The sequence below is a fragment of the Triplophysa dalaica genome, chromosome 9 (genome assembly GCF_015846415.1).
Source record: "Triplophysa dalaica isolate WHDGS20190420 chromosome 9, ASM1584641v1, whole genome shotgun sequence".
NCBI classification, from domain to species: Eukaryota; Metazoa; Chordata; class Actinopteri; order Cypriniformes; family Nemacheilidae; genus Triplophysa; species Triplophysa dalaica.
In genome coordinates, this window is record NC_079550.1 from 12,831,269 (window position 1) to 12,856,994 (window position 25,726).

Below are 25,726 nucleotides of genomic sequence, written 5' to 3' on the forward strand. Positions count from 1 at the left end.
GCAATGTCATCGTCCATCGCAATGTTTCACTGTAGACATCGTCTGATGCAAATTTGGCTGACATCGCCCGACACTACTTGAAATGTTTAAATATAAATATTGGTTAGGAGCGTTTAAGTTAGTGCAGCCAAACTTAGACCAAAATACAGTATGAAACACAGGCAGGTTCTAGATGAAAATGAGTCCAATTTACATGTTAGCATTTGGGACACGCTTTAATCCGAAACGATTTACTGCACAGTGTGGCATACATTTTTCATAACTATGTGTTTTTCGTGAAACCCATGACATTTGTGTTGTCTGCACTATTCTCTGCCAATTGATCTACAGGAGCACAATTTAACATTAGATTAATTTCCTTCATTTGAGACAAATCCGCTTGTTTCCGCTTGATTTCCTCCCACACATACGCATTTGAATGCAGGTTCACATGCATATTTCAGTGCGCTGACATAGTGCTTATGCATTCTATTACTAACATTTCCATACCATCAGAGGTCATTAATTTGTAACTTGTGAATAATTTAAAGCACACAATGCAATTTCATTTCCTGTGCAGGAGTGAAGGGCCGGGGCTAAAAGGAAGTGCAGATAGTGGCAGTTTTGTTTTCCAGGAAAACCCTGCAGTATTTATGAAAATCTTTGCGGTCATCACGTTAGTCAGAGGATCAATATATAGAGCTTGATTAGCCATGTGATATTGTTTCAAACAAACTGTTGTGGCTACTGTAATGTTGTGAATAATGGATCAAAACAAGAACATTAATCATTTAAAACAGCAGCAGACATAACAAGATCATGCATGGTCTCATGAAGTTAATAGAAAGTTTAGTTGTGGCATTGCATATATTGAATATTAGAATAGAGTTATTATTGCGATATTGCATTATGATATATATTGCTAGAATGTGTGCGTGTAGTTATATTAGATTTGCTCAGAATTAAACCAATTTTACAATCTATTACTTTCTTGTACTGGCTTTCACATAGTAATCAACGCAGCCATCAAGTGTGTGTGTGTGTTAGTGCGTGCGTTTGTTTGTGTGTCTGCATGCCTGTGTGTGTGTGTGTGTGTGTGTGTGTGTGTGAGAGAGAGAGAGAGAGAGAGCAAATTGGAAAGTGAAGGAAAGATCTCTGCATTTTGACAATGTACTCAAAACTGTCAACAACTATAATCATTAGCAGTCAGCAGGGAGGCCTTTCTGTGATTCATGCCATGAATTCACATGCCAGTTAATATGAGCGTAAAATGACTTACAGTCCAAAACCACTGTGTTAATGTTTCAGCTGTTCAGATAATCACTGCAGGACTGGGGTTTTATCGCAACCGTTCAACTTTGCATTCATTACCTCTTTAGTTCACATAGTAAAAAGAAGGTACTTAGCTGATGTTATCGTTTGGCGAATCGATATCCTATTCATTATTATGTAGCGCAAGCCTAGAATACAGTTTTTCCACTGGTGGAGCCTGAAATGTTTTATTTTGCTGTTTTTTAATGGGTTCGAAATTGCCATTCTCGCAGGAGTTCATTCCACTAAATATTCATTGTCGGGTTTTCACTACTGATTGCAATCTGATTTCATTGGCGCTTTGAAAATGTGCACTCGGAATGCGTGTTTGCCAAAAATCAACAAGTATTTGTCTTATTTTAGGCTGAGAAATTTTGTTTTTGTTCCAACCGGTGCACCAATGAGTGATCTCGAGCAGGTGTGTTGGTGGACGAACGAACTAATGAGTCAATAAGCCATGTCATTGAATAAATTCCTAAATGAATTTGTGATTCAGTCGGTAAACGACACTGAGCTCTTTCCTGTTCTCAGAGAAAAGAGAGAGGTTTATTTTCCCCTGTTTTGGCAACTCTCCCCATTTTTTGACCGACACCGTGAAGGATGTTCACAGAAGCAATTCAGAACATCATAACAGCGGCCTCTTCCACTTAATCACACCGCACGGCTCTAAGAATCAATTAACACCCACAACTGAACAGCCAAATCGCCGCCATCTACATGCCAGCAGTTTGAAGTGAGCGCATCAGTGAGCCACTTAATGATCTGGATAGGAGTCCGTATGAAGTTCACTTCCTAAAGTTATTCAGCTGTAGGTTTACTTCGGAATGTATTTCCTGTTTAGCGCAGCCTTATTATATTTGTGTTTGCTTTAGTTTCTTCTCAGTCTGACGTGCAGCACCTGCGGGAGTGATATTTTTGTAATAGTGATTTCCAGAAAATCCGATTTTTACTCCGCGTTTGTTCTGAATACACTGTCATCGAATGATGTGCTTCAGATGTGTGCCAGGGGGCGGAGTCACCTAAAAGTGTGATGATGTATAGGTGTAGGATATGTGGTTCATCTACTGATTTACCACATTGGATGCGGTAAATCTCTATGGAGCTCATTATTCCAACCTCTATTTGGCTGTGCCACAAAAAGCAAAATGCGTGTGTGTGTGTGTGTGTGTGTGTGTGCGTGTGTGTGAGGGGGAGAGAAAAAATCAGCCAGTGTGGGAGCAAAAATCTGGCCCAGGTTCTGCTACTCTGATTGATCTTCAGGTGACAGGGCCTGTCAGGGGCCTCATTGCCATCCTGTCAGCACCTCACCTCTTTTCCACCTCTTCTATCCATTCCCTCAGCTTTCTCTCTCTTGCTCGTCCTCTCTTTTTCCTCTCCCTTCTTCTGTCATCCTGTCAAAGATCAGGAGCAGCTGCTCTCCCCGGGGTCCAGCTGTCTCCATGCCCTCTTCTCTTCCATCCAACAAACGGTTAAAAATCAGTTTGTGCCTCTGTTTTTTTCGATTAAAGGGAAAATCCTGTCCTTATTTTCGAGTTGTTCCAATCTATATAAATTGATTTTTTCTGATGAACACAGAGAAACACTTTGGAAAAATGCTTGTAACTGAATTGGCCACCATTGACTTCTAGAGGAAAAGTTACAATGGTAGTCAAAAGTGCCCAAGAACTGTTTGCTTTCCTACATTCTTTAAAATATTTTCAGAACAAGGAAACGTATAAAGCAATTTTTCCTGCTATGGCAGTCAGTGGTGGCCAAGAACTGTTTGGTTATAAGCATTCTTTCAAATATCTTTCTCTGTGTTCATCAGAACAAATCAATTTAAACAGATTTGGAACAACTCGTGGGTGAGTAACTGAAGACAGAACTTTCCTTTTTTGGTGAACTGTCCCTTTAAGGGCACGTTCGGTCGTACATTCGCGCATATGTGTTGCTGTAAGATATCCGGTGACCTTGCATGTCGGGTACGAGCGCCCCAAAGTGCGGCATGCTTAATGACGGGCTCATTTACTCTGTCTCTGTTTTAATGAAGTATTAACATGCACTATGAGAGTAATTACAGGTCCGTCCCCGTCGGGCTTGTCAAGCTGCACCGAGGAGCTCAGACAGCGGAGGGGTCAGCCGTTCAAGTGCTCTTATATGCTAATCAATGAGTACATTTGCAATAAGGTGTATTCATAATTGTGCAATTGTGTCGGCCTGCAGCATGTGCAACAGCAGATGTACCTGTTGTATAGTCCTGTGGCTCATTACATTAGGATTTAACTGCCGTGTTGTTTTGAAATGGATTTTTTATTCTTTGGTATACAACGATGTTTGCAATGATTGCCGCATGGGGTAGTTAATGTTTCTAGACATAGTTTCTAATACTGTTTGAAATGATAAGAGTTGTTCAGTTTCTTTAATTACATTTAACATTTGAAGCTTCAGACTGAGCTTGTGAGGTTTCTGCTGGAAAAAAATGTCTTATTGCTGGAAGTTATTATTCCTTGAAGCATTATTTTTTGTATTTGTTTTTATAATGTTTCAAGGGTAACACTTTATAATACTGTTTCATACTTAATAGGAAGTTATGCAGGAACTAATGCAAAACAAATGGTTAGTGCTGCATTCACACTAGTCATTACTGATCACTAATAAGGAAGAAATATTAACTAATCATTAGGTTACAGCACACTGATGTTTAATTTGAGTAACAATTAGTTACTTATGACATATTTAATATTTATTAACAAATACTGAATGCTTTATTTCTCCTGCAGAACTATACAATAACTAAAACTCATTTAAAAATATGATTTATTAACATATAAATTATTAACATATAAATGAATCATTAACAGCTGCTAAAAAATAATTATATCAATCAACGGGTTATATATAATCTTGATTACTAATAAAAATACAATTTAAACTAATTGTGATTACTTACAGTAAACTTAATTATTTTATATCAGCAAACTATTGTCCAGTTTTGTCCTCTTCAAGATTTTAATCTATTTTAAAATCTAATGAATCTTTATCTTTTTTTCTATTTTATTTATTTGAAAAGAAATGCACCTCCCAATCATTACATCACTAGCTAACTTATCTCAAGAATATCTGACATATCTCATCTTGTTACTTATTATGAGTCTTGTGGACTTGTATTTTCATTATCTTTTAAGAAATTCTTGGTAACCCATTAGTAATTATATAATATAGTATTACTCTGTTCTTACTGATTTATTTAGGTCAAATCTGAGTAACTTTTTTAGTAATTACTCAGGTCTTACCACGTCATTATCAAGTTATTACTTTTGATCTGGAACAGTATTATAAAGTGAAAACCATGATAATCCGTTAATAATTAATTAGGTAATTCTGGGGTATAGGAAATTAAAAACACCAATAAACGCCAATGAATAAAACATTACTGTAAAAACAAAAGCTTGTAGTAACCAACTTAAAATCCATACACACCTGAACAGAGCTGACTATTTATGGAGGCAAGTATATACGTTTAATAAATACTACCAAAAAATTAACAATTACACACAAGTCACAGTTGTCAATGCAATATATGAAATTGGATATGGTTTTATCGCAAAACGTAACATTTCTGACACAAAATGTTAACTCTAAATCCAGGTTTCGGTTATGAGTTTCCAGTTGTTTCTGTGAAACGCAGATGTGCTGCATTCAATCTGAAAAGGCTTCTGCTGTGTCTGAAAAATATAGAGCATCTTTTCTGTTATTTTGACCTATTTCTCCTATTTTCATTTTCTGAATTTTATTTTAATTTGGGAGAAATGTTATTAGTAGTTCACAGAATGAAACAAAAATTATCATTTTACCTAAACACATACCTACTGTATAAATAGTAAATGAAAAAAACAGAAAATTCATTTGAAATGGTCTCTTTATTTTATACTACACATTTTCAAAACACCACGCTTTGGCATCAAAATGTAGGCGTCTACAAAATGCCGATGTTAGCCAGCTAAATCTTGACCCATGGTTATGCATTATGGGATTTCTTGTTGCCTTGAGAGTAACAGTTGGGCCAAAAGCAAAAATGGCCTTCCCTTTTCTGAAAGAGATGCAGAATCACTCTGTTGCTCGTGTTTCCTTCGAAAAGAATTCAGTGAAGTCTCTGTCTCCTTCGAGTCTCCACTGAAGCGTTCTGTCTCCTGAAGTCTCTGCGGTACATTTTTTTGTCTCTGCGCTCCCATGACACTGCGCTCTATGCTTTTCTTCCCCTTTGCTCGGCAAGCTTTAATCCCATGTGGTGTGAACTACCCATGGCCAAGGCGGCGGTCCTCATCTGGCTTTGTGTGTGTAATGAGAGGCCAGAATTGTGTTGTCTTTGATCTGATGGGCTTCAGTCTTGCTGCATGCCACCTCCTGTAAGGCTGCGGATTTGCCATTATGTATCTCTGGAATACTCACTCACCTCTCCTTACCCTCGCTCTTGAAGACGTAGGCAAATTGTCTTTCTTTTCACATCCTCTAAATACTTCCTGTACTTCTCTTAACTAGTCACTCATTCTTCATCTTTCCTGTATCCTTTTAGCCTACTTATGTTTTCGTCTTTCTCTTCTCCATGCATGTCTACTCATTTCGTATCTTTTTATCTCCAGATCCATATCTTATATCTATCTTCCTCTTCTTGTCTCTTTTCTTGCAAGGACGTTCTCTTCTCTCTTCGGCAGAACTGCATGTCTCAATTTGTCTCATTTTGTTTCCACTCCATTTAACTTGTGTAGTTTTTTCTCATTAAATCTCATTCACCTGTTTTCTTCTCTGCACATCTGCATGTTTATTTCTCATCTTTTTCTCTTCTCTTTTAGTTATTTCATATTTATATTTGTCTCATTTAAACATACACATCTTGTTTCAACTCATCTCTTTTTTTACTCCACATTTCCTCTCATTCACGTGTTTTCTTCTCTGCGCCATGCATGTTTCATTTCTCACCTGTTCCTCTTTTCTTGAAGGGATTTATCTTTGCGTTGCATTAACATGTCTCGGTTTGTCTCATCTTATTCTCTTCTTTTTTTGCTGATTCACTTCTCGTTTTTCTCATTTCTCATGTTTACTCTTCTCGTCTCTTCTGGTTGATATATATGCTTCACAAGTCCAGCACTATAACTCCACTCCCTCCTCACACCATCGTTGTTGTCCCTCAAGCCAGTGATGATGACAGAGTCATATGCTGTAAAACTGTCAGCAACAACTGCAGAGACATCTCTATTAACCTTCAGCTGATATACAGCACGTGCAGACTGACAACACTGCAGACCTTTTCTCACCCGCTCTCATACCATCTCAGAAGTGCCCCTCATGGGATCAGATGCACAATAGCTGCTGGGATTTGCACTCCTAAGCATTAGCTTTGGCTGAATTGAATTACTCGTCCACGGAATTGGCAGAATTACCTAACCGCTTGTTAATGAGCCTGATGGTATTGTTTTACTTCCTATGGGCATCATTAGGTTGTTTAGATTCGACAGGGGACCTGAGGTTGGCAGGTTGATAGGAAGAGCTCATATCGGTGAATTAACTTTAATGCTTTATCTCCTCCCTTGCAGGAATTCTCTTTGCTGCGACTGGACGATTTAGCAGATCAGCGGGTTAACGTCGTGGGGTTTTCCGTTTTCAACTGGACTCATCCTTTCTTTCAGGACTTTGTCCTCAGCCTCAATCGATCCTGGCAGGAGAACTGTGATCACGCACCTTTTGCAGGGACGCCGGTAAGAAACGCACACAGTTAAAGCTGATTTTGAATACTCATACAGGGTTAAATCACTGTTTCGTTTCCCTTTTTCACTGTGTGCAGTAGTTTACTGACATAGATGTGAAAACCTAGATGCTGCATTTGCAACTGTGCCTTATTTGCACCCTCAGGTTATTCATGTAACAATGAAATGAATCACAATATGACAAATTTAAAAAAGCTTTACAGAATAATGTAAGCCTATCTTAACATGTCAATTGATTCATGATGGCAGCAGAATAAAGAGGACCACAACAAGATTACAGTCCAGGCGAATTCAGATTCATTTTGTAAATAAGAGAGTATGCATCATTTTTAACCACTAATAGTTAACAGTGCTCTTGCCTCAGTATATATAAAATGATTTGATTCTGTTGCCTATACAGTTTATTCAGTTTATTCATTTTAGTTCTACTTGTAAAAATGATTTTAAAGGCTGCCTTTATTGTTAACTCAATGCTAAGTCACTTTGGATAAAAGTGTCTGCTAAATGAATTTGTTATTTATTTAATAGGTGTATTGAATTATTTTATAAATATTGAATACGTTTAAACTCTATGGGTGGTTTCTCAGACAGGGATTATTTTAAACCAGGTCTAGGTCTAATTTAAATTGGGACGTTTATGTAGTCGTCTTACAAAAAACATTACTTATGTGGCACTAATGTATTTCAATGTATGTCAGTACAAGTTGTTTTCAGTTTGGACAGCTCTAACATTTATTTTAGTCTAGGACTAGTATTAAAACCGCCCCATATATATTATTTATTATTAGCTATATTGAATTTTAACTAAAGAAACTGAAATTCTTATTTGTTTTAAACTGTAAACCTGAATGTTCAAGATAATTAAATAGATCAAATAGTGTTAACTAATTTTATTTAATAATGAAATATTTATGCAATATCGCTCGAGTAGGAGTGTGAAAGTGCTGCCTGGTACCTCTGGCCTAATCACATCCATGTTAACATAGAGCACTATTAGACGACTACAAGAGTGATAATGAATGTATACAACAGTTCGATGGTATACACATTTTTTTTTAAGGAACTAGGGAACTACTTTCGTCTGCCACAAATTGCATTTCAGCATAACAGTTAACTTTGTTACTAATTACAAACCGTCACATCTTTTAAATGAGCGCAGTGCTGCTTCAGTGAAGTTATTAGTGAGAAATAATGAGACAGGACATTCGTGTGAATGAAAGAGAGAGACTGTACAAGACCACTCACTGAAGATGTGTTAATCCCATTGCACTGCACCACTTTTTATTGTTTTTCCACGTAAACGTTGACTTGTTTACAACAGCAAGTTAACAAGGTAATTTCTGTTTTGTAAAGGGCCTCTCAAGATCCTCGCACCATCCGCTGTCATTTTTTAAACCATTCCTGGTTTAGAGACGTTGCCAAATCCGCGTGTGTTTACTTTCAGTCTCATAAATCCGATTTAGCTTAGTGTTGGAGTGAAACAAACGGTGAAGCAGTTCCCATGGTGATACTAGTGAGATATTGCATGCTTTTCAGCAAATCAGATTCGAGAACCAGAAAGAACTGTTGTATAATATTTTATATTATTATATATTTGTATGTATTTTTATTGACCTGTACTATTACCTCACATTGTAAATGACTGTGAATGTAAACACGTTAAGTTGTGTAAACTTAATTTAATTTAAATATTTTGAGTTCCATTTTCTTCTGGGCAGAGGATTTTCTCCTGAAGTTTTGTCATTTTATTCAGGTTTACAGTGCACGTACATACAGTATACTCTACGGAACAGCCAAATGTGTCATCTAGATACAGTATTTATATTTATAGTAATTCATGTGATAGTAATCCAAGCATGCTAAATTAGTAATTCCGATTCATCCTGCTAACCGTGTCCTCACGCTTAACTTGAATCTGAGGCTGTAGTTCTATAATTCATGGCACACACTCTGAGGAATACACATATCCTGTATGTTCACGTCAGCTGTGTTTTATCTGTAACTTTGCAAATGAAAACATCTGTATTATGTATTCCCCCTGATCTCACTCCAGTTTGTACTCTATCAAATCGGAATGAGATTTAAAAAAACATAATGTCATCAAAGATCAAGAGTGTGTTTTCTCACACTGATATTCATGTAATTTGAGTTGTAATAATAAATTTGAAAGATTTGTTTAACTTTTTGCATTCTGAATGAAACCTACGGGGAAAACTTTTTAAAAAGAAATGCCAGCTGCTTTTAGAAAGTAGCTCGGGTTGCATTTCCCATTTAATTAGGTCTAATCTTTAATTAATCGGAGGAAGTTTGTCAGCTCGCGGACAGATGAGAGAGAGAACGGGAGAAAACCCCTCAGTGAGATTCAGTTCTGTAATATACCGGCCTAGAAATTGAGATGTTTCGCATCCAAGGCGCACGGAGGGGGAAACTAGCTTAACCGAATGTCCTTGATGTGGAAGACAGCAACCGATTGAATATTTAAGCCGTTGACTTCATTAGCTAAAAAGTAGAATGGCTTCTCTTTGCAAAGATTTACCGGTGGAACAGTCAGAACACACGCACTCATTCTGCATGACAATATGACACACGGACATCTCTGCCCACTCGAAACTGCTTTGATGTTTCATAATGCATCACAACGTCCTCATTTTAGAATCCTTCAGTACAGCCTTAAAAATCAGAAGTATCAGTTTGGATGTGTTGGTCTTTTTGTTGTTTTAACAGTTTTAGACATCAGAGAGTGAGATAGCATCTATACTTTGTGTGATACTGTACAGAAAGCAACCAGATGGATCCTGCTAGATTGGATATTATAGAAACATTTAATTCGGATGTGCCTTGACGTATACTGCCTTTGAATGCAGTCCCAGCTAAGTTGCATTTTACTGAGTTCTGTTTTGCTTTGTGTTTACCTTGTATGTGTTCCAGCTTTCATCCGCACTGCTGTTTGACGCGGTACACACGGTGGTGGCAGCTGTGCAGGAACTGAACCGAAGCCAGAACGTCGGTGCCACTCAGCTCTCCTGCAAGTCCTCCAAGATCTGGGAGCACGGAACCAGCCTCATGAACTACCTGAGGATGGTAAGGAGACCCGCCGGGAAATCCCGCGACCTGCCAGTCATCCCGCCCGCCGGCGTCGCAGCCTCATCCATCATTTGGTTTTCTCTCTGTACCCCTGCGGGCCCACGTCAGAACTGCTGTCTTCAGCAGAATCCAAGAAATCTCACTCGGCTATTAAAGATTAACGACCATCAGTTTGTCATTACTGCATCATTCAATGCGTGGTGTACAGTGATCCGATAACCCTCTTCCTCTGCAGTTCATTGGATTGTTGAAATGGTTCCAATACATCCACACAGGCTTATAAATGCATAAAGCATTGAAGCCTCATGCAAAAAACAGGAGGCTTGCGATCGTATTATAGCGTTAATGCAGCTTTTTGTCTATCTCTGGATAGGTAGAGTTGGAAGGTCTAACAGGCCACATCGAGTTCAACAGCAAAGGACAGCGTTCGAACTATGCCCTCCGGATCATGCAGAATAGCAGAGATGGCCTAAGGCAGGTAAAGTAACTCTCGTCCACATCAGACCATCAGCTAGAGGTAAAACATACCATTGTTTGTGTTTACACTTGTTTCTGCTACCATGTACACAATGGGTTTTGTCCGTCACAGCTAGATGTGATGTAAAGGTGGATAAGACTGCAGAAATCCACAGTGGAGTAGTGCACTATGATTCTGCCACATACTCACCCTCATGTCATTCCAAAACTGTTGGCCAGACCGTCTTAAACAAGGTAATTGTTTAAAAAAATAACAGCCGCTTTTTTCCATTTATTGTAATTATTGTAGGAGGAATGGGGCTAAAGCTCCAAGATGTCAAAAGCGCACAAGAGAGCAGATCGAAATTGGTGTCTACTTACAGTATAATCTGCTCCATCATGAACAAAGCATTCAAATTTTCCGAACCAAATCAAATGATAAATTGAAAAGATATTGAAAAGACATATGCTTAAGTCATGTGATCAGGAAGAAGAAATGGCTTCTTATATAGACATGATCCTGCCAAACACATCGACTTTACACTGAGCCTTTAAAAGGCTTAAAAAAGTAATATACAGTGATTTGGCCCACTTTTATTATGCTCTTATGATCCACTTTTCTTATTTTGGAGCTAGACAGTTCCAGTCATATTTTACTTTCATTATACAGATAATTGACTGGAAAAAAATATTCTGTGTTACACAGAAGAAATGTATTCAAATGATTTTGTTGAGATGTCTATTCGTTTAATAGAACATTATTCTTCCTCTGTCGATCAGATGTGTGCTGGAAATAAACTGTGGATATATACAGTTTGGAGTGGCCAGTGGGGACAGCCAGACCAATCGTGATGAAATTCGTGTTAATTGGCACTTTCGTGGTCTTGTGATTTTATTGGTGGATCTGGATGTCCATGGTAATGCTTTTGTAACGTGAGGCGGGTACTTTATCAGGTGTGCCATCTGGTGTTGTTAGAAAATGGATAACAAAGCAGGGTTTTGCTAAATAGGTGCTTTACTGTCTGCAGTCCTCGTAAAGGTGACCTTGTTTTCACAAAGTAAAATCACCATCCGCTTTCAAACTCAATTTCATCTGCAACTTCTAAAGTTAAATTTGATGAGCTTACTTGCTTCTCTATGATCTTTTTCTCTGTTCTGACTTACAACAGCAATTTGGGAAAAACAGATAGGACGGAACAGACCTGTGCTAGTTTTTCTTCTTCTCTGTATATGACAGGAGAGAGAACAGGAACAGAGGGCTACTGCTGTCAAACAGCAGACTGCTTTCCGAGTGACATTGAATTTGTGACTGTCACCTTGTGTCATACACACACTTTTCTGTTGCACTTTTAACCTTTCAAAATACTGTCAGCTTTCTCTTGCACTTCTACAGGCTGTTCCCATATGGAGGGCTCTGGCAGTCATTGATGGACGTATGGTCGGTAGACGAAACTTTGTTCACTACTGCAAACAGCAGAGATCAGAACGACAGCTGGTGCTCGCGGTCAACCTTATTAGTTACACAAAGACATCACTGTTTTCTTAGTGGAAAGATTTTTTTTCACGTCTCTATTTTACGTGACATTTTCTTTTCATTTGTGGATCAAACGTCAGAAAAATAAGCCCAACAACCAAAAATCGTTCAGCATTATATAACTGAATATGTTATTGGTTTAATATTTTTTTATTAAGATTATAAGTCTTTAATTGGGGGGGTGCGAAGTGATCCACCCTTAACAAAGGAGGCCATACAAAATTTTTTTGAGAACAACTTTTCTGAATCTAAGGTAATAAAAACACATAATGCTTAATTATGTAGGTCTTTACACACCTCTGAACCCATAGTTATGTATATGTGATGCCATATGGGAAAACCTGTCAAATGTCACGCTGGGACGTTTTTAGCAATATCAAAAAATAGATTGAAGATACATTTTTTGACAAAATTGATTAAATTATTATACTAGCATCTAGCAAATATTTTGGCAAAATATACTTGTTTATTGCTGAAAAATAGCTATTTATAGTGGCTAACCGATGTTTAAGGACATGCCAGCGGAGCTGCAAAAAATCACTCATAACTTTCTCTCTCTACAAAGACAGCTCATCTATCAAAGTTAACCACATAGCATGAAGAATGACGGTGTATCAATGCACATTTCCCGCCAGTCCTGTGTAAACTACGGCATGCAAAAATTTTATACAACATTAACGTGAGTTGCCGAAGCTCACCGTCCGGACCAACTAGATCACAAAACATACAAGGGATGATCAAAAGTTCAGACACTATGCCCATGATAAACAATTTAAAACTTGCAAAAAATCATGGCGATCAGCTGACTTCAGATAGCCATAGCTTTTGTTTCATACAAACGTACATTTTCACCATGTGTTGGGTTTTCCCAGATCGCATCACATATTATATTGCAATTTTGTAAGTAGATCCTCCAAAATATTTCACACAGCACCTTTACATACAATATACTGTAAGATATGCACTGAGCAGTAAGCTGCAGTAACATTTTATAAGAAAACCCCTCAGCATCATCCCCAGTGGCACACATGATACTGTGTACAGATCTGATTGTGAGATCATGATATTGCAGTCATTTGTGTTGTTGGCCTGCTAATATTAAATTTTTGCTGCTCGAGTGGTAAATTAAATTGAAATGCTGACATTCATGTGAAATAAGAGTGTGTTGTGTGTGTGATGTAGTGTTGGTGAATAGATTGAAGAATTAAGAGCACAATGCTCTGTGTCAGATTAGCAGCTATTAGAAGTAAATGGATGCCTTGGCAACAGGTTCCCGAGTGAAGCTGCCAGGTTTCATAGAAAGACCAACAAGGACGTGTTCTTACAGACAAATCTCTTCTGCATATGTTGATAGACGCTTTGGGATAATCTTCCCAGAGATGCTGAATAAGAGAGAGAAGGCGGTACATCACTGACAGCCCAAATAAGTCTAGAGTTGTCCATCATGTGCTAGTGGACTTGGCTAAGACAGTCCTACCTTGTGGCTGTTGGACAGATTGGTCCACATATGTACATACACTTATCTTCTGGAGGCATGGACAGTATGCAGTAGGTGAGGGAGGGGGTACATACTGTATGAGGCGGAGCTCACACATTGTTGCCACATTTAAATAGATTTTCTCTGGTAGGCATCTTGCAGATGCACGCTATGCCATTTGTGCATTAAAGCCATGTTTGGACCAAAATAGTTTTTCAGAATAGTTTTTTTTACAATTGTATATTTACCCTTACAGTATGATTATTTAGCAGGCGAATTTATCCAATTCAACTGACATTACATTCAGTCAGTCAATATATTTTTTATCTGTGTTTGCGTTTTATACAAGTTTAATAAACCTTCATCATTTCTGTTAAGTGAAGTCAAATAAAATATAACTGGATATTTTTGTCACGGGATGGCTAAATAAAACGCTCACGAAAATGGAGTAGTCCAATAAAATCGTATTTAATGATCCACACGAAAGAGAACCAAGGAAAAAAAGCGCTCCACTTAGACAAACAAAGGCAGACCAAGAACTGAGGAACAGACAGGCATAAATACACAAGGAGAACATAATCAGGTAAAACATTGAGTTTGAGGGACTAAATAAGTTATAATGAACACAGATGACAAAACCAAACTGAAGATAACTGTAACATTACGCCCCCCTCCGGAACCGCATGTCCTCACACCGACAAGGTCGAACTGGGGGGGGGGGGTGGACGAGGGGTTGGCAATGGGGAGAGGAAGTAGTCAGTGGGGCCAGGCTGGTTAGGACGGTGGAAAGAAACCAAGGGGCCAGGAGCATGAGAAGGCAAATAACGGTCCAGAGACCAGCCAAGATGACTGTCCAAAGTTGAGTCACCAGAGGGAAGAGCCGTGGTGGAGATGGGATGGCTGGTGACACCAGGGCCGAGTGACAGAGATGATTCTGATGAAAGAGGAGCCCAGGGTGAAGCTGTGCAGACGGAGAGCCTGGGTGACACAGAAGGTCTGGAGTGCCAAGGCGAAGCAGATGGCTCAGGCAACCGAGCACAGGCGGGGACCTGAGGAGCGTGTCGGAGCCAGAGCGACCGAGGATGGCACTGTAGTTGGGGGAAGGTGGAGCTTGACAGTGCCCAAGGCGCGGAATGACGTGGTGTATCCAGAGGATTGGAGCAACTAGGTGGCAGAAGGTCGACTGACCAAGGCGAAGCCAGAGGGATGGGGGAGCCTGGTGGAGCTGAGGGAGGGCCAAGGTGGAGTCCAGCTCGGAGGCTGGAGGCGGAGACATGAGATACTCAACCCTCGAGGCAGCGACCCAACGGCCCTTGCATGCAGAGGGTAAGCTGAGGGGTTTCCGGATGCCAGCAGACCTATGTCAGAAGGACATAAGGACGGTAACACAGGAGGAGGGAGTTTGAGCGGGACCTTCATGGAGGCTGAAAAGGAGGAGCTGACTGGCGAAGAGCTGGACAGGACCAGCGGGGACTTGGAATAGCTGAACGGGACCAGTGGGGACTTGGAAGAGCTGGACGGGACCAGCGGAGACTTGGAAGACCTGGATGGGACCAATGGGGTGTGGAAGAATTGGACGGGACAAGCGGGGACTTGGAAGAGCTGGTCTGGACCAGCGGGGTAGAAAGCAGCCAATATTCCTCTTCATTCACAAAGTCAGATATATCACGATTATGGGCTCAGTCATGGTAGTACCAAGTCCACGCTGGTCCTACCGTGCAGTGCAGCAGGGGGATGTCTGGGTTGTCTCTGGGTTGGAAGTGGGGCTGGAGATGTCCTCGGCCGGATATACTGAATATAACTGTGAGAATATTATTTGAAAATCTTAAACTAAAAAAAAATTTAAATCTTGCCTCAGCAATAAATAACTATATAGATATTAAATACGTTTTGGTATTAAAATTATTAAAGGGGTCATATGACACGGTTAAAACGAATATTATCGTTTGTTTCAGATGTAATGCAATGTGTATACACGATTTAAGGGTCAAAAACGCTGTATTTTCCACATACCGTGCATGTTTGTATCTATTCTTTGCCCCACCTATCTGAAATGCACAGATTCTTTACAAAAATCATCGCCTTGAAAATCAAGGTGTGCAATGATTGGCCAGTTTGTAGTGATTGGTCGAAAACTGCAAGTGTGTGATGGAAATGTAACGCCTCTTACCACATTTGGAACATCAGGTTCCAAAGCAATTGTACTGTCAGGTACACCCAACTTACTTGCGCATACATTTGGACAGTCTGTATACCACGAACTGACTTAGATTTATGGGGGTGTGGTTAAACGTGGCGTTTCAGACAGGTTTGTGTGAGCATTGGCTTTTGGATAGAATGCATCTTTTGTTCCGACACTTTAATTTTGCCAATTGTATGTGTCTAAAACATGCATGGGCAACTTATAACACACCAAAGACACAGAAAAACACGTATTTGCACCATATGACCCTGTAATAAGATTCAAGTATGGAAGGAAGGAGTCGGGAACCGGAAAACATTAAACAACTTTTAATATAAATAATAACAGCCGGCGGCCCCTCACGGACGACCGCCGGCGAACAAAACATAAACATAAATACCAATATAAATACAAACGTAAAACAAGTTCGGGCCCGGTCCTCTCTCTTTGACGGTCCGGTCGCTCGTTCCTTTTATGCTCCCATCTCCTACGTGATTCGAGCCCGGTGTGCGCACAGCTGGCGCTAATTCACAATTACTCACCGGACTCGAACCACGGTCTCGCCCCGCCTACTCTACTACATACCCCCATCACCCCTCACAGGCCGGGGGGTACCCCCGCGACTGTGCAAGCTCCCCCCCCTCCCTCGGGGGGGGGTGGGGTGGGGGGTATGCAGCGACGAGACGAGACAACGGAGACGGGAGCCCTCGGAGCGACCGGAAAGAGAGAGGGGAGAGAGGAAAAAAAAAAAAATCCGGTTCCCCGACATGCTGCCGCTCGTTCCTCAACCAGCCGGAGTACTCTCCTTCACGGTGCCTTGCGGTGGCCCTGGGGCTTCGGTGGACGGCTCGACCGTCCGCCCCCTGGCGGCCGGCGGTGGCTCCTCCTTTATCCGGGAGTCGGGGCGGGTTCCCCGTCCCCTGTTCCTCCCCCTTGGGCGGACGGACGCAGGCTCCGGCCTCTGGCAGGCGGTGGCTCACCCGGCACTTCCGCCCCCTGCTCCTCCCCCTCGGGGGACGGACACAGGCTCCGGCCTCTGGCGGACGGCGGCAACCCCCCCGCTCCCACTTGGACGAAAGCCACCCCACCTCGACCCAGGGGCGCGGCAGCAAAGGTCGCCGTTCCACCGAAGTTTTGACGGTGGCCGCACTGTGCACTTCCGTTTCCCCAGAGCCACCGCTTCGGGCAGCCACTGGCGGACGCCCTTCGTCCGCGCTGCCCGAACTCTCCGGCACCGCGAGGCCACTCGGCGGCGAGGACTCTCCGACAGCATGTCTCTCCTTCCTCCCGGGTTTCGGCACCACTGTAATAAGATTCAAGTATGGAAGGAAGGAGTCGGGAACCGGAAAACATTAAACAACTTTTAATATAAATAATAACAGCCGGCGGCCCCTCACGGACGACCGCCGGCGAACAAAACATAAACATAAATACCAATATAAATACAAACGTAAAACAAGTTCGGGCCCGGTCCTCTCTCTTCGACGGTCCGGTCGCTCGTTCCTTTTATGCTCCCATCTCCTACGTGATTCGAGCCCGGTGTGCGCACAGCTGGCGCTAATTCACAATTACTCACCGGACTCGAACCACGGTCTCGCCCCGCCTACTCTACTACAGACCCCTTTAACTGAAAATAAACTGGGCTAAAACTATGGAAAATCATATTGCATTGAATAAAATAAAAAGAAACAAATAGCAACATTGATAAAATAAGAAACAAGAAAAACAAAAACTGAAACCTAATTTAAAATAAATTCAATAAACTAAAAACAAAACTTTAATAACTCTGCAATAGTTTGTAAATTATCAATAGTTTGCAATAGTTTGTAAATTATCTTATAAACTTGTGATGATAAAATGGTAATTTAACAACTTTTGGTGACACCATTTTTTTTTGGGCTCGAGGGTTTTGAGAAAACCTATTCCATCTGGAATATACATATCAGTTACTGACTGTATTGTATTATTTTCCTAAAACATGCAAATATTCCATATTAGAACATGAAATCACAGACCTCCAGTTGTATTAACTGCAACTCAAACATCATTTGGAAAACTAATCCTGTCTGAATACTTGTGTGGTCATGTAACATGATGACAATTTGTTTATTTTAACACTGACAACACTGTGTCACTCTCAGAGATCTGTGAAAGTTGTATGCAAATGCATGGGTAATGATATCACACCTTCCAGAACAGCCAGAAACCTGGGAGTGGAAATCGTTAATAAGCCACACTTCACAGATCATGTTGCCAGCACCACCCGGTCCTGTAGATTCATCCTCTACAACATTAGGGAAATTAGACCTTTCCTGTCCAAGCATGCCATGCAAGTCATAGTCCAGGCCCTTGTCCTATCCAGACTGGACTATTGCAATGTGCTACTGGCTGGACTCCCAACTTGCACAACCAAACCTCTACAGATTATCCAGAATGCACCAGCAAGAGTGGTCTTCAATGAACCAGAGAGAGCACACGTCACTCCTCTCTTCATTAAGTTCCATTTTCTCCCTATTGTCGCTCACATCAAATTCAAAGCTCTGCTCTTTATCCCCATATCTTCACTCGCTAATACAGATTTACCCGCCAGATCCAGTCTTGTTGTGCCATCCCAAAAAGGGTAAAAATAGTTCTCACGTACCTTCTCTAGATCTTTTCCACATTTATGCAATGATCTATCCGCTGCTACAAGATCAGTAGAGTCTGTAGCCACATCTTTAAGAATCGGCTGAAAACACATCTCTTTCATTAACACCTGACCGATTAGTTCTGGCTTCTATTTCTTTCTACTCTTTCTATCCTAAAAAAAAGAAAAAATCCTGAGGTTTGTATTCTTTGGTGGGGTATATGAGACCAGTATTTACTGCACTTTTTGTTGATCCCTGTTCTTCCAATAAAACATTTTCAAAGTATTTTATAATTCACCACTTAAGTCTATACTTGTATCCATCTATACAAAGTATCTCATTTGATCATTATGAAAGCAGAAAAAGTCAAGTTCACCCCAGCCTTGCCGGTTTCAGCAAGTCTAATCTTTCCAACGGTTTTGCCGTGGTAGGATCGATCGTCCATGTCCTCTCCCACTGCTCTTCCAGAATCTCCACCAGTCATCTCCATAAACAGACCCCATTAAACACCATGACACCTCACGCAGTCAAGCTAGCAGCCTCTGACCGGCATTCTCACCCACGCGTTTCCTCTCTCTCCACTAAATGAGCAATGAAAAGAATGTTCAGACTGGTAAATATTTTCCACAGAATGTGCTTTAATACTGGACACCCTGTGTTTATATTTTATTGAACGGGGTAATGAGCGATATCAAGCAGGGTAATAAGGAGTCAGTACTCTGCAACTACAGGCAGATGGTGTCCTCCACTGGCCTGTACCAGAAATGATGACACTTCTAAATGGATAATATCATTCAGCCCATTCTGAGGGGCAGTGCAATGAAGATGTACTATTAAGCGGGATGGAAATTATGATAGGGCACCTTTTAATTTTAAAATGGGCTCTTGGTGCCTGCACTCCAACCAAGGACACGGTGATTTTCCCGTTCTGAGGTTCAGAGATGATGTGGCGTGATCTCATTGACTTTGCTGTGCTCCCTAAGCAAGATAGTATAGTTGCTGTGTCCCTGGGGCACACTGAGTGCAAATGCCCTTCTGGAGGCGTGAGATGGGAGGCTGGTTTGTTTGGGCACACAGCCAGCCTGTGTGCCCTTAGAGCAGTAATGCAGTGAAAATGATTTGCAGTCTCTCTCACGCACACACGTTTACTTAGCTTTTACCTAGTTTAGGACTAGGTTTTTATAGATTTAACTCTATTTGCTGTAATCTAACTCTAACAGAAATGTTTTGCACATTTAGAATTAAAAAGGACAACATCCATAATGTATATGGAACTCTTTTTTATATAAAAATAGCCTTTAAGCCTAACGTCACATGCTGAAACTTTTCAGGTCCAAGTCTTTTGTGTTCACATATTACACAAGATGTTTTATTCAAAATGCCTTTCAAATATAAAGAGATGTATATAATATGACTTTAATTAATGTACATAATATTTAAAATTTATATTTTACTTTCACTGAAATGTTAATATAAAATTAGAATAAAACGCGAAAAATGAAAACAACAAGCTGGATTAGCTGATTAACGATTTCCTGTTATTTCATAACGCTGTGCGGACTTACAACACCTGTTTCCGGTTTGGTCACTTTCTTAAAATAAAATATTTGGTCGCTGTCCTTCTATAATCTCGGATGTCCAAATTTAGGGATTTTCAGGAAATTAATACTGTGTTTTCAAAGTTGACAAGCATTTTTTTATACTTTTTTTGGTTAGATATTTGCAAAACCCAGATACAAACATAAATGGTGAAATAAAAATTACAAAGTCACTAAGCATTAGAAATTAATAATATTTGAATCTATAATAAAATATTGGTCTTGATTCCCATTAAAAACATGTAAAAATATTTGCTTAAAACAATATTTATATATAAAACAATTTATAAAACAATATTTACTTGTTTTATTATTCTTAGAAAATGAGATTTGTGTGCACGTGTGTGTGCGTTTCCTTAATTTGTTGACCTAGTGACATTTTATTTTATTTATGGTTATCCTATACATTTAGCTTCTATTCACATTTTGTCGTGAATGTTTAAACATATTTCTAGAAAACAGAAAATGTGTGTCCGGTGTTAACACTGTGGCTATCTAATAACTTCTGGCACTGGTACATTATATAAGTTTTTATTCAAACTAAATGACTTGGTGAATGAATGGTATTCCATTTTCATGCTATGTTCATTATGTATAAATGTAATGCAGACTTGTTTCAGGTGTTCGTACTCGGCATCACATCATTACTTCTCACTAAAATAAAAAATCACATGCATCCCTTTATTCATAGAGGAAGAAACCCACACACCTGTTTACCCAGCTGGGCCTATCCCTGTATGTTTCCGTCTAGGCTCAAGGGAGGCGAATGTCAATTGTCTTCATTTCCCCCATCGATAGCATCGTAGGCTATTAATTAGCCTGGCCTCTGTGGAGCCTAATAGCCGCCAGGATCTGGCTGCCTGAGCCACGCTTGTTTATTTATTTGTCTCTATTGCTGCAGGGGGTTGCTCCGATGCTCGGCCAGCGCGGGCCGCTCTTGACGATTTTGTAATTAAGTTTGGTAATAGAAGTAGTTAATCAAGGCCTGAGATTATGCCACCTGCAGCAGAGGCCCGGCAGCAGGGAAGGATGGGGATTCAGGAAGTGTGTGAGCTCCCTTCTTCCCCGAAGGGCAGACATCAACCGCTGCCTCCTTACCCGCTGCGAGCAGGCAGAGTCTCCCGCTTCGAATCTGTCTCGCTCTGTTTCTTCCCCTCGCCACCAGAGCTCATCCTCTGCGTAGTTCAAACAGCAGCAGACTTCGGTCTTATCTCGCCAACCCTTCATACCCACTCACAGCAGGACCTTTTAATACACACACAGCTATTTAAATTAGATTAAATTTGCTTGGGTCTGCTCCATGAGCGAACATCACACCCTCTTCTTCACAATTGAATTTGTTTACTTGTTCTCTCAGCACGAGACCTCATTTATTAGGCCTGTCTGTTTTATTTGTGTTTTATCACTGTGTCTGGGGACAACATTAGTTGCTAAGCTCTGTCAAGTTTGCACCCCATGCAGAATATTGGAGAGGAGTCAACACTTCCTGTCACATGCTGGGAGTTAAACTACAAATTCACTCTTTATCTTGAAAGATATCGAACCTCACCAGCTGGTTTTACACAAGCCAGGCAAATCATCTCAAGACCAGTTGATTTAGACCATAAGGCAGTGTTTCCCAGCCAAAGGTGTGTGTATCTCAGGGGGCTACCTGGAAAGAATTTGATTTTGCTTTGTCAAATGTGACTTAAAAATACAGCTAGAAAAAATTGTGTGACAGTTTTTAGTCAGAAAAGTAAATACCCAGGTTTTTTAAAGGGGTGATTCGCCAGAAATACATGTTTTTCTTTAGTGTGTCTGTGTCATAAGTTGCCCATGCATGTATTAGACACGTAAAATTGCAAAAATTAAAGTGTCGGAACAAAAGATGCATTCTATCTAGAAGCGAATGCTCACCCAGACCTGCCTAAAATGCCTTGTGTAACCACACCCCGGTATATCTACGTCAGTTCGTAACACGATTTGACTAAGACCGCCCAAATTTATACATAAGTAAGGTGGGCGTACCTGTCAGTATAATTGCTTAGAAACCTGATGTTCCAAATATGGTAAGAGGCTTACATTTCTGTGCAGTATTCGACCAATCACTATGCACTAATGAGCTGGCCAATCACAGCACACCTCCCTTTTCAGACCGATGAGCTTTGTAAAATATCGGCGTGTTTTAGAGAGACGGAGGAAAGAGGAGATACAAATATGCACGGTATGTGGAAAATACAGCGTTTTTTAAACCTTTAATCGTGTATACACATTGTATAACATCTAAATCAAACATTAATATTCGTTTTAGCCACGTAAAATGACCCCTTTAACAAAAAATAAAGCTTGCTTTGTGTAAATTTAATTCTCAGTAGTATACTTAACATTACTCTTAAGTATACTTGACTTATACTGACAGAAATGTTTATTTGGCCTTTAAAAAACAACAATAGGATTTACTTCTGTGTTTTAATACATTTTAAGTAAAAAAACTTATACACAAATTTATACAAAAATATTTGTTTTTACAGTTGTAAACCATCTTTCGATTGAAATATACTGTAATTAATATAATTAAGTGTTCTTAGTACACATTACTTGGCTTGTTGTGTTGACTCTTTTGATAAAGTAGTCTATTATATACTTTTTAAATACTGTCATACAGTGGTAATCTATTTTTTACTTAAAGATTACTTCTGTTGCACTTACTGTAAAGTATACTTAAAGTGATAAGTTTATCACCTAAAAAAAGTTTTGTTCCAAGTAATATTGATAGTAAGAGATACTAGTAGGACTAAAAGTAAATATACTACTAGTACATTGTTATAATTTACTACATAAAGTAAACACTCTTTAAAAAAGGTGCTAAAAAATTGTTTTTCACCCCAGTGTCATACAAGTACCATGTTTGGTTACCTAATGAAGCATTTCTTCAAATGTTTTTATACGAACCATGTCTTATATTTTCATACAATTAATAACAGCACTGAATGATATCTAGTGAAATATGAATCAAAGAGAACACATATCTGATTTGGTGTCAATGAAGGTTTGTGCTCTGAGGGGGGAAACATAGGAAACACTGCAATAAGCTACAAGCTTTAAAGCATTTAAACGATCTTCTGTATATGTGATATCTTTATGTCTATACCCATTTATCACTTAGCATCCATTCTCCTGCCTGGGTAAAAGCAGGTTTCTGACACAATCTGGGGAAATAGAAGTTGAAGAGTCTTGCATTATCACTGATGGAAATCATGAATAACCAGTTTATGTCTTCATCCAGACGGCAATAAAACTGTCACAGCAACCATAACGTTCCTCTGTAATGTACACAATTTGTGTCAGCCGCCTGGGGAGAGCAATAACATGGATGTGATGAAATATGGAAGATCAGGCCTGCAGCTGGAAAGCATTGCGGGATGTCAGGAGTTGTTTTTGAAAGCAGAAATGCATTTTGAGGTGAACCCCAAACCAGGCTTATTAGAAAACTAGGGCTTCATTGCTTATTTGTTGATTTTAAAATCACCTTCTCTGTGTGTGTGTGTGTGTGAGAGAGAGAGAGAGAGAGAGAGAGAGACAACAGCATGGTCAAGTCAAAAGAAACCGTCTTTTTAACTGTGTAGTTTTTCCCCTGTAGCTTTCAACAAGCTCTTCATGTGGCCTCAGAAATGTCCTTTGACCCAAACTTTACAGCTAATTGGTTAGAACAGGCTCAAGTTTTAACCACTTAGAAATTGAGGTGAGAGACAGATTCAGAGAGATGAGAGCTAAAGAAAACAAAGAGAGTCTAAAGAGAGTTTGATAAAGTCCCAGGGTCATGAGAGCCAGCGGAGAGTAACTACACTGACTTTAAAAGGCGTCAGAGGGGCATTTGCAAGACTAGTATTTTTTATAAACAGACATTTAACCAATATGTTTGCTTTCGCTGCTTGTTGCAGTAATTAAATTGTGTGACAGTGTCTGTGAACTAGGATTTTAGAGGACAGATTAAGACTTTGATTACACACCACAGGAGAGTCTTTCTTCATGGGTTTTTTACTGTCTGTATGGACCATCGGACTGTTTCTATTATGTCTTGCCAGTATATAAACAGATAAGAGCTGGGGAATAAATCAAAAGACAAGTGGAGAACTTAATTTCTAAGTCTGAATGGATTTTAGGTGAACCGTATCGGCATTTTTCACACTTATGTCTGACCTTCAGTGCTTTTAATATCCTCCCACCAAAAGAATACACAAAAAAGTGTGAGGTCTTCTTTAGAGAAGAGGAAGAGTCGCTGTAGTAGTGTTTGGTTATCAGAGATTGTAAAAATTTGACTGAGCTACGCGCTAAACTGCTTTCACTTTCATCACAGTCCTACAGCTGGTAATAAGAATACAGCTACACTCGTTCTAAGATAACCAACAGTCAAATTACTGCTTTCATGACTTTAACATCGGCTGTGAAAGCGGTTCTTTGTAATACACTGATATATTGTCTAAAACACTTCTATGAAACGTCCTTTGAAGTCCTGCTTGCAAATGTTTCCTAGTCAATCTGCTTGTTTTATTATCCAACTCGGGTCCAATATAAAAAGGCAAAACAAACGCTTCTGTTATTAGTGTTAATTAATATAACTGGTCTGACGCCTTCGTGCCGGTGTCATTTCCCTCACCATAATAGGGGGAAAAATGCGATCTCTTATAAAGATTGACGATTGAACATGCACTAGCAGACCTCCGTTACACTTTGATCGATCTGCATGTTTTAACTGATGAAGGAAAGTTGTTACTGTTTATTGCTAAAAGCCAAAGTGTATGAATACACGTGCACTGAGAGGGGGACTGACCAATCACAACAGCCTGAGAAGCGGAAACTCACTGATATGGTATGGGTGGGAAATCTTCACACACACGCACACTCTAAGCGGGGAACCACATGACATCACTACACACTCAACTCAACTCAACTTTATTTATATAGCGCTTCTTACAATTTTCATTTTTACAAAGCATCTGTACATAACACATATTGAATAAAATAAAATCAATTAAAGTTACATACCTGTAAAAACTAAAAAAAGGTGAAAACAGACGACAGACAAACCCACATACAAACGCTAGCTCACATACTAACACACAGACACACATGGACATGCAGACACAAGGACGCGCATGGACACACAGACAAGCACACGCACACACACACACACAAACACGAGATAAAGGAGAGAGAAACACAGGTCAAATATTAAACAGACTACATGTTTTGTAAAACTTTAAAATTCTTATTCTAAAGTCACACGAAAGTCAAGGGAGTCACTTGGCAGAAAGTCTGAATGCAGCAGCGTTTACTGCTATCTTTACTCTTTTAAGAAGAGGGAAACTTGTTGTACGTATGATTGAACTGCGAGAAATCTAAAATGTGTTTTTACATACTGACAAAAGATAGAAAATAAGCAAATGCATCGCTGCAATCAGGGGCGTCATGCACCCATTTTTTTTAAGGGGGCACAGTGTGCACAACACACAGAAACATATCCTGTACTGTACAATATTATAGAGAATATATCTTAAGTGTATTCAAAACATCGAACAAATCATTGCGAGAATTAAATTACAACACTATCTGATTGATATATGAATCTTCTTTCCAGTAAAAAAAAATGCTGAAACAAATGGAATATTGAAAATGTGAATGCTTGCTAGCCTTTTCATGTCAGACTCAGCCAGGTAAGTTTTTTTGTTAAACCATACCATTATAGTGTTATCTACCT

General features: G+C 39.8%; 1 protein-coding gene across 3 annotated transcripts in view; it reads left to right on the forward strand.

Annotated features, from left to right (window-relative positions):
* grik4 (glutamate receptor, ionotropic, kainate 4) overlaps positions 1-25,726 on the forward strand; it is a 275,509-nt gene that overhangs the window by 215,796 nt on the left and 33,987 nt on the right. For all 3 annotated transcript variants that reach the window (XM_056756694.1, XM_056756693.1, XM_056756692.1), the window contains 3 exons: positions 6,861-7,022; positions 9,960-10,112; positions 10,489-10,593. In XM_056756694.1, coding sequence (XP_056612672.1) covers positions 6,861-7,022; positions 9,960-10,112; positions 10,489-10,593 — 420 coding nt within the window. The remainder of the gene's footprint in view (positions 1-6,860; positions 7,023-9,959; positions 10,113-10,488; positions 10,594-25,726) is intronic.